Here is a 9,568-nt window from a genome sequence, read left to right on the forward strand (position 1 = left end):
AATACATTTTATGTGAAATATAAACAACTTTATTTTAGTTATGTACAGTTTTACAGCTTATCGTGAGCTGAAAGGGGAAGATTAAAATGAGGGATGAAAATTTAAGGTTTCTGTGTTACAAACCTCAGGAGTATCTGCAAGCATTTACATCAAAATCCACTCAGGACAAGCATAAAGTGCTCTTTTTAGGTCTGAGACATGCTTTTGTCTTCAGTTCAGGGAACTGGCTGCATCCCCAAAGATGCATGGGTCCCTTATAACTGTCTCTTTGGCTAAGAGACACTTCTGGACAACAAAAGACAGCACTGGACCTGTTGTCCCCCAGAATTCACTTTAGCAGAAGATAGCAGAATTGAAAAGCTGACCTCCTCTTTTTTTTTTTTTTCCTATTTCTGTAGCAATTTATTCTACAACCTTTGTATGTCGGGACTGTATGAGATGCTGGGTTTTCTGTTCAACTTAAAACTGGAGTCCCTTTTTTCTGCCACAAAACAAATATAGAAGAAAATGGACAGATAAAAATAAAGACATATCTCATTCTGTAACCATCTAATGTATATTTCCACTGAGGCTCTTTAAAGTTGCACATATGTGCATTTTTAAATTAACATTTGTTATCACTGTCTCTATTTACACAGGGTGTATTCTTTTAATTTATTGGGATTAAATGCAAAACTTTTGCAAGATAACGCAAAAGAAAAAAAAATCCCAAGTATCCCCTAGAGGGCTCCATACTAATGTATATGGCTTATATAAAAGAAATAGGAGGCAAAGAGAAGGAGAAATATGCATGGCTTCAAATTGCGCCTCTTTGTTGATTTGTTCTGTTGAAATTAATTACTTAAAATGGATGCAATACTGCAACAGACTGGCAACCTGTCCAGGGTGACCCCGCCTCTCGCCCGGAACGTTAGCTGGAGATGGGGACCAGCACCCCTCCCGGCCCCACTAAGGGACAAGGGTGTAAAGAAAATGGATGGATGGATGGATGGATGGATGGATGGATGGATGGATGGATGGATGGATGGATGGATGGATGGATGGATGGATGGATGGATGGATGGATGGATGGATGGATGGATGGATGGATGGATGGATGCAATAATTTAGCAAAATCATAATGTGGCTGTTTCAGATGGATAGAAGAAGAAAAAGTCTTTGGAATTGAAAAGTCAAAATTCGAAGGTTGGTTCAGAGGGACTCTGTGTTAGGAAAATCACAAAAGTTCCTTAGCCGCTCACATCTTTGGATGAACATTGCCACCAATTTGGAATCCATTACATGCTACAGGACCCCTTAAATAAAACCCAGAACTATTAATTACCCAAGTATGGGATCATGCTAAAGGTGAATGTGCAATTATAGAATTGAATCAAGGCCCTGTTGGGCTTGTCATTCCTGACAGAAATAATTTGGCTGAATTATTAAAGGCTTTACAGCCCTCAGCATCTTCATTGTTAGTATAGAGCTGCTGCAGAGATCCAAGCTTTGCTTGTTTATCTCCCAAGTAAGACTGTGAACTGCACTTATTTAAAAGATGTCTTTGAAAAACAAAGTTAAAATAATACTGAAGTATGCCGCGTTGTTCTTTGAACCATGAAATGAAGGAGGTCAAACTTAATGAGATCATTTTACGTTGTTACAGTTATGATAATCATGCAGAAAGTGTCACTTTCATTTTTGGGGGGCTAGAAAGTTTAATAAGCTACCTGCTTTTGCAGTGTAAAGATCTGATGAGATGTTTCACAGTCACAGAATCATATATAAGTTCAACATTAAAGATTTATTTTTCAAACTAAAACATGAAAACTGTTGTTGCACTATGTGGAAAGTTACCAGAATGAACAAATATTAAGGCTTAATGTTTGTTTCCGACCATTTTGCTGACACTTTACTCAAAATGACTAAAATGAAAATATCTTTTTTGTGTTGAATTCTGATTTGTTGTTTGTTTTGAGCTAATTTCCTGTGATGAAGCAGGTTTCCCTTGTCTGACTGGTTGGCTTCAGGCTGCCATGATTAGCAGCTGTCTATAATTACCAAATCAAGCCGTGGTTTGGGTTTTAGTCTTCTGATCGGCTGCAAAAACAACTCAACAGTGAAGAGGGAGTCAGCAGAATTCTGCTGTCATGGAGATTACGATGACAGTCCAGAAATGTGTGCTCCTCCGGTGGCTTCTCTGGTATGATTTGTTTTAATTTGAAACAATCATAGCTTCTCACAGCTGTGCTTTTTACCTTCAACATTTTGTTTTATTTATTTATTTTTGTCATTTCCAGCACTGCTGTACTTCACTCTGTATCAGCTGGAGGGGCATATTGTGCTAAAACAGCGAGAGGTATGTAATTTGCTTTAATTGCTGTCACTGATTACTAATAATTACCAATTAGTGGGTATATTTGACATTTTAAAATGACGCAGCTAACAGAATAAGCATTGTTGCCACATGGTTGCTCAGAATGAGGGAATTCTATAAATTAAATGGCAAAATGCAGTTAGTTACCTTCCTTGGAAAACTTTCTACTAATTAGCATAACATCATCTGACTATATTGTGTACATTAAAATTGGCTGATATTTTTAATTTAAATCACAGCATACACTTCAGTAGATTAGAAAATAATTTAGTTTAGAGTAACTCGACTCAAGTTATTTTATACTAATTATCATTAAACACGGTAATGTATACTTGAATTATTTGTTAATTTTTATTGTCTTGCAGTAAATTGAAACCTAAAATGCACTTCTGAGAATTAATGTTACAGAATATTCTTCAAAAAATCTAATTGATGCAGATATGTTGGCTTGCTGAAACGTGTGCCCGTGTACTGTAAAGTAATGCACTTAATAATTGGTTAGGGCTCCTCTTGAATTAATGACCGCTTCAAAGCAATGTGGCTCAACCTGTTCAACCTCTGTTAAAGTCCAGCTTGCTTTATCGGCAGTCTTCAGCTCAAGACCTCATAGCTTATCTATGCCAACCAGTTAGGCAAGTTGGTAGACGAGTCAAGCATAGTCGTACCCTAATTTACTTTGCTAAGCAAGCTGAAAACCCAGCTTGCTTAGCAAAGACCTTTTGTGTATTGCCCTCGCCGTGCAGAATCAGTGACTGCATGCTTGATAAATGTCAAAGCAACAGTCTGCCCCCATGACTGCAGATGTTATAAAAATTCTGTGTATTTTTTTTAAAATATAATATGAAAGGTTTCTGAAAAACTGAATTTTGGGTTTTCATTAGCTATAAGCCATTATCATACATTATTCTTTGTATGATGAAGCTGAGTTCTGCTTTTTTATTTAAATTACTGTTCCATTTCATTGAGATGCAACTGTATGATGGAGTGAATTAGCTTTGGTTTGACTGTGAACTAAATGGTCTGGTTTGTCTCGTCCTTTACGTCTTTAAGAAGAACTTGGCCTGTATTGACTTTGTGCTCTTCCAGCTCGTGCAGCCGTCTTGGGTTTGGCGTATCCTGGAGCCAATGGAGCCCCTGATCTCTCCTCACCAGCTGTTGGTTTGTGGCATCCTTCAACTTTTAGTTTTGATGACCTGCCTCCAACTGAATCTAACATGAACTCTTATGAAGATGATCATAATGAAGCCCCGTCAGATAAACCTCGGTATATAGGAACTCACACCAGGTTCCCGTTTAGCCATGGCCCATTCCCACAAGCCTCAAGGGGACAGATGGCTGACCAAATACTTGGTGTTCCTCGAGGTCTGTTGGACAGAAGGCCTGAGTCCAGCTTGGAGGAGGTCAACCATGTTGCCCCACCGACACTCGTCAAAGCCCCCAGCCATCCTGACCCGATGAATCTGCACCCTCAAGGTCGCAGAAAGCCGTTTCTGTTCAGTCGCAGCAAAAACAACCCTGCCGGTGACGAGTTTGCCCCAAATAGACGTGGCATGCCTTTGACTGGACATGCCCCGCCACTGACCTTGGGTCATGCCGCTTACCAAAGTGGAATTAACCCTGAAGTCCCCCTTTTGCATTCTGCTCGCTTCTTCCAGAGACGGCATGGCTGGGCTCCGGTGCGCGGCTTTTGGAAAGTGGTCAAGCGCCCTGGCCATCTTGCTAAGAATCCACGCAGGAGACTTGGTGTGAGGCCTCTTATTCAAGGTAGAGCCATCTTACAAGGCTTGAGAAAAACAAAGTAAGGTGCTCTTAAATGAGTGTGAAGGAAAGGGCCTGACATGTAGCACAGCTGTCTTGTCAGATAGTGTCACTGTGACATGAGTTAACAGGCATTTTAAGGGCTGCATGTGTGGGTGGTGGGGTAACATAACTTCTTCTGCAAGTGTTTAGGCACTACTGCAACTTTATGTGCAGCCATATATCTGTACAAGTTCATGTGCTGTTGCTTTCTCATCTGTAACTCCAAAACAAGTCATGTCACACCTTCTCTCGAATATAAAATTGTTCCAAATTGTCAATGCTTTTCTTTTTTTTTTCTTTTTTTTTTTTCCCTCATGAGTCAATGAGGTCTATATGCTACCAGAGTGCCATCTATTGGTTCTAATGGGTACAAATCATTTTGGCTCACAATATTTTAAACAGGTGTTGCTTAACAGAGGGTTGGTCTTTGACAAATCCTGCAGCCTAACAATCTGTGAGTACTAATGGTACATATCCCAATTTCTCTAAATAGTCCAAGTGGCATTTTTCTTTCATCTGGTTTTTATTTAAAGCAAATCAGAAGATAAGAAATGGATCTTTCTACTTTTTTTTTTAGTGCAGACCAATATTGGCTTTAAATATTCCCTACACAGGATTAATAGAAAACAAGTCCACCCATTAGCTTTTGTCTTTAATTGCCTACAGAGTTTGAGCATGTGAGGTGGCAGGTGGGTAAGGTTATCACTGATCGACCCCCATAAATCAATCAATCAGGCGCTAAGGGAGGGAGTCGGGTCTATGAGCAGTCATTTGGAACGGGGAGTGAGGAAATGAGCGGCAGAACAAAGTAAAGCAATCAACTGTGCATGAGCAGCAGGAAGGCAGGCAGGCAGTCGACAAGAGCAGCAATACATCACAAAGGACACTGGGTTGGGCAGGGAGAACGAGAGGACCACTTGGCAGCAGAGGACATAGAGTTTGAAGCAGTGATGTGATGTTGGATTTAATTTAAAGAAGAGAAAAGCTCACATGAAATATTTTGAACAAGGGTTCTAAAAGAATTGGGGAGGGGCAGAACCTCTGTTTGGCGCAGATGTGCTTTGAGATCCGGCGCCACCTTAACCTTGATCAATAATGGTTTGTAATGTGTTCAAAAGGTTTTTGTTTTTTGCTTTTAATGATGGCTGGCACACTAAAATGCTTAAAGAGAGGGTAAAGAAAAGCAAGCTGCAGCAAGGACTATATTTAGTACAGCAACCAGCTCATTTGTTGAAACGTGAAGTGCATGGTAAACTGGATCTGTACCAAAAGCAGTTTCCTGACATGCAGCTCGACTTGTTTTTAGATGTGATTTTTTTACGTACCGGTACAAGTTCTGGAATTTTGGGATCATTTCATCTTTTTTTTTTTTCTTATCTAGTTTAAGCATGTAGTTCATGGCAGGAGATTAAAGGAAACTTACACTCTGAATTATTAGGGAAATGATTCTGTCTCTGGGGTCCAACAGGAGATGATGCATTCTTTTAGACAAAACATTTTACGTGAATTTCACTTCTATATAAAGTCGACTAGAAGACAACATGCACGTCTTTCAGTTTTTGTTCCTCAGAAGTTGGGTGTATTTTTGAAAAACGGGGTTTTCTTCTCTGACAAAACTGAAATGTGGTTAGCATTTTATTCAGAGTCAAAACTTTACAGAGTCTCCTTTTGCAGCATTACAACTTTAAGAATTTTGCATATTCCCACTTGCTCTGTGCAATTATAGGCTGAGGTGTCTGCTAATCCTAAGAAAAAATACTGAAGTTCAGTTGGATTAAATGCAGAAGATCTGAACATCAGCGTTCAAATGCTCTGGCTGTATGTTTAGGGTGGCTGTCCTGGGGGGCATGAATCTCAAACCCAGTGCGCCAGACTTGTAATAAGAATTTCTCTGTGGGGACTAATAAAGTATTTCTAATCTAATTACTGGCTTCTTCAGATTAATGCTGCTCTTGCCCAACCTTCTGGTTTCAGTGGATGGCCATAACTTATTCTGTTGTGAGATGATGGATTGAACAGTTCTCTTCATGATGTTTAAAGCTTAGGATATTGTTTTATAAAGTAATCCAACCATAAAATTCTTCAGGCTTTTGTTCCTTATCAGTTTGCTGTATTTCTTGATCTTGGTGACAATATTTGTTCAGTAATGTTCTGTAACATTGCCTCTTTGGGCTTCAAATAAGTGGCTATATTTATTAGAATACATGCAGGTGGACTTTAGTTCCTAATAAAGTGATCTGAGAAGGTTTGGGTGCACTGGATTTTATTTATGGCCTCTGGTGTGAAGGTGGTTGAATTCAAATTATCACCAAACCTCAACTCTATTCCAGTAGAATCAAAATGCATATGGCATGCCGAGCTTTGTGGAGTTTATGTGAAAAAAAAATGTGAATAAAGTTGAGAAGATATTTATTTTTTCATAACTCACTCCAAGTGTAGCTGCATCTACGCTCTTGCTTATTTTCAGAAAATACTTTAGATTTTCACATTCCCTTTATTATCACCACCTGCAGATAAGCTGTTTCTCCCCTCAAAACACTTCTGTGTTACCTTTTTTTCTCTCTCCAGATTTAAAGTTTTACAGATGCTGTAATTATCTATTTAGAGCCTATTGTACACTGTTCTCTACCAGTTTTTTTTTTTGGTGCTGGAGGATTTGTCTGTAAGCCAGGCTAGCATATAGCTTGGGAAAGGACAGGGCTGTTTATCATGTCTGTTGTATAAAGCAGCGTGTCTGTCTGCAAAGTGTGAATGCACAAGAACTGCATTTCCTCAAACCATCCTAAATAATGGTTGCTATTGTGGTTTTTTGAAAGTAGTAAATGAGATGAATTTCTACATAGTTCTGCACTAAAGCCTTGTTGGCAGCTGCACTTGGCACATTTAGCAATGAGCGGCTGAAAATAATGAATATCGCTGCAGACCACACAAACGCAAGCAGCACCAGCAGTAGCAGCCCCCTGGCTCCTTTTGGTTGTTTAATTTATTATTTGAATGAAGCAATCGTTTCTCGCCTGATGGCAAATTTTGGTAATTCAATGTTGACTCTGTGTTGAAGAGAGGGAATTTTGGTTTAAGCGGAAAAAATAATTGCCGATCAATATTTTTATCTCTGAGTTCAGCATGAATTGTGGGCAATTTTGATTATTAAAATGTCAGCAATAAATCAGCACTAATGTTTTTGTGTGCAACTGCTTCTCCAGCAGTGAACTGAGTGAGGCCATTATATAGGAGGGTATATGTTGTACTTTAAGGATATAATTATGCTCTTAATACTGAAGTCATGGAGTTCTGGTGTGAAATGTTCATAAACTCATAATGGGCATGAATGTAATAGTAAATCTGGGGATTTTAATGTCGTGTTTGAACCTTTTTTTGTTTTTTCAGAGTTAAATGATGTGTGCATCAAAACAACCGAGTGTGAAAGTTTTAATTAACTGTTGACTATTTTTTATCCAAACTATATGTATAAAAAAAAAACCTGTCCCTCAGCATTTTATGTGCAACATGCTGAGGGACATTTATTCAAACATTTGTGGGGGTGTATGCATAACTGCCAATAACAGAACATCCCCACAGGGAGAATAATTGATGCAAACATTACAAAAACAAACAAAAATGACATTTAGTTGAGATAAATGACTTGTCAGTGCAGTGGTGTTTCTAGAACAAATTTACTGGGGGGGCAGTGTGGGGCCAGAGTTTGTTTTTTCTTCCTCATGGGGGCACAGAACAAAAAATAAAACAAATAAAAAAAACCAGTGCTATAGTTCCTCTTTTAATATATTAAGTGAGCCACAGCAGAGACCCATCAGTTAGTAGCTAAAAGCTGCGATCTTATCTCAATATAGCTAAAAGTGCAACCCCATCATTTTTAATTTATTGTTGAAGTGAAACTGCGAATATAATAGTTGAAATCGCTCCGATTAATCAAGTTTGTTTGCATATGTTATGGCCCGTGGCCTCTGAAGGACATGCAGTCTCTTTTTGTTTATGCAGGTTCAGGTGTGGGAGCGCACTCTGCTGATTGATTGCTGGAGCCTGGAGAGTTTTTAGTCTTGATTTAAAGGAACTCAGTGTTGCGGTTTCGGTGCCAACTCGTATCACAATAACAGATTAATTTAGTATTATCTTTTAAGTACGGGGCCTGTAAGAGGGGACAGAAACAGATCTTCAAGGGCGCAGGTTCCTTTTAGCCCCTTTCTAAAACCACCCATGTTACATTTCACACATTATGTATCACATTATGTGCAAAATGTGCTATCATCATATATGCTATTACAACAGGAACACAAAAATGTTGTGCATAATGCAACTTGCCAAACTATCTGCAAAAACTTTTAAATTAAAGAGTTATGTAAAAAAAAAAAAAAAAGGTTTTGTGCTACTTAAAGACTTTTCCCTGCTGGTATTGAAATATTAAACTGCTTTTAAATTAAGGGCCATTAGAAAGGACTGGATAGGATTGTGCTTTAATATGCATCAACTCTGGTAATATAAAGTTTTTTTAGTATTCAGCTTCTGTTAACAAACACAGACAACAATATCTCTAACAGCACAACAGGGGCAGCAATCAAATTAGTGTTATCCACACAGGTGTGCTATTAGATTCGTTTATTAAATTATTTCTGGTTTTTTTGAGAGTGAATCATTTTTTGTTTCTAATTTGTTTTTGTCCTTTTTTTTTAGCTGCAGCTCATCAGCTATATTATTATTCACCCCCCCCCCCCTATTAAGACTCCAAGTTGATGCATCATGGTATTAAAAATACAGATTGCTAACATTGCAAGAGTCGTGTTAGTTAGCAAAACTAAATCAGAGCTCATTTTATGGTGTTTTACTTTAAAGCTTGTTTTTAGTTTGTTGCATTCTGGCAATGTTTTTGTTTGTTTTGTTTTTGTTTTTTGTTTAGTTTTGATCTCAAGTTCATCAATCCACAGCTAATTTCCACCGCTCTTCCAAATGAACTCCAATTTTATCAAGGCTGTACCCAGTCCTGTGTGTGTGCATGTGTAGGTGTGTGTGTATCTGTGTGAGTTTGTGTATTTAATAACACAGAGCTCTTTTAAAGCAATGCTGACTGCTGCCCTTCACACACATTCCATGAATGAGGTGGTTAGCAACAATAAGTACATGTCCTTGTGTGATTTGTCATGTGTGTATTTCCTCCTGCAATATCTGCTGCCCTCCTCTTGTTGTCCCACTCGAGGCCCCGGGCGAGCCAGCTTTGGCCTGCCAGCGCAACTGACCTGTGGTAAGGGGGAAATCAATAGTCAATTCCATTTTGCAGCCAGTCTGACAGGTACTAGATAGGAGTGGATTGGGTGCATGTAGGGAGCAGGATCGTGAGTCTGAGCTTGTTTGACCCTCTCCCACAAGTACACAGTGTCTCATGTGGTCACTGTACAGTGG

The 9,568-nt window shown here is 38.9% G+C and overlaps 1 protein-coding gene across 1 annotated transcript; it reads left to right on the forward strand.

The window, feature by feature from the left end:
- Positions 1–2,045: 2,045 nt before the first annotated feature.
- On the forward strand, positions 2,046–4,434 carry LOC106918289 (uncharacterized). Its single transcript, XM_014987910.2, has 3 exons — positions 2,046–2,182; positions 2,280–2,338; positions 3,443–4,434. Exons 1-3 carry the CDS (start codon positions 2,130–2,132, stop codon positions 4,156–4,158), a joined length of 828 nt encoding a protein of 275 aa, XP_014843396.2. The 5' UTR covers positions 2,046–2,129; the 3' UTR covers positions 4,159–4,434.
- The last annotated feature ends 5,134 nt before the right edge of the window (positions 4,435–9,568 follow it).

The sequence above is a fragment of the Poecilia mexicana genome, unplaced genomic scaffold (assembly GCF_051168715.1).
Source record: "Poecilia mexicana isolate PSO_F unplaced genomic scaffold, ASM5116871v1 scaffold_16, whole genome shotgun sequence".
NCBI classification, from domain to species: Eukaryota; Metazoa; Chordata; class Actinopteri; order Cyprinodontiformes; family Poeciliidae; genus Poecilia; species Poecilia mexicana.

What these genes read in the sequence shown, in the direction of transcription:
- LOC106918289 (XM_014987910.2), top strand. Translation starts at nt 2,130, where the DNA reads ATGGAGATTACGATGACAGTCCAGAAATGTGTGCTCCTCCGGTGGCTT. An exon ending in CTCCTCCGGTGGCTTCTCTG is followed by an intron (nt 2,183 to 2,279) that starts GTATGATTTGTT and finishes TGTCATTTCCAG; the next exon opens with CACTGCTGTACTTCACTCTG. An exon ending in TTGTGCTAAAACAGCGAGAG is followed by an intron (nt 2,339 to 3,442) that starts GTATGTAATTTG and finishes GTGCTCTTCCAG; the next exon opens with CTCGTGCAGCCGTCTTGGGT.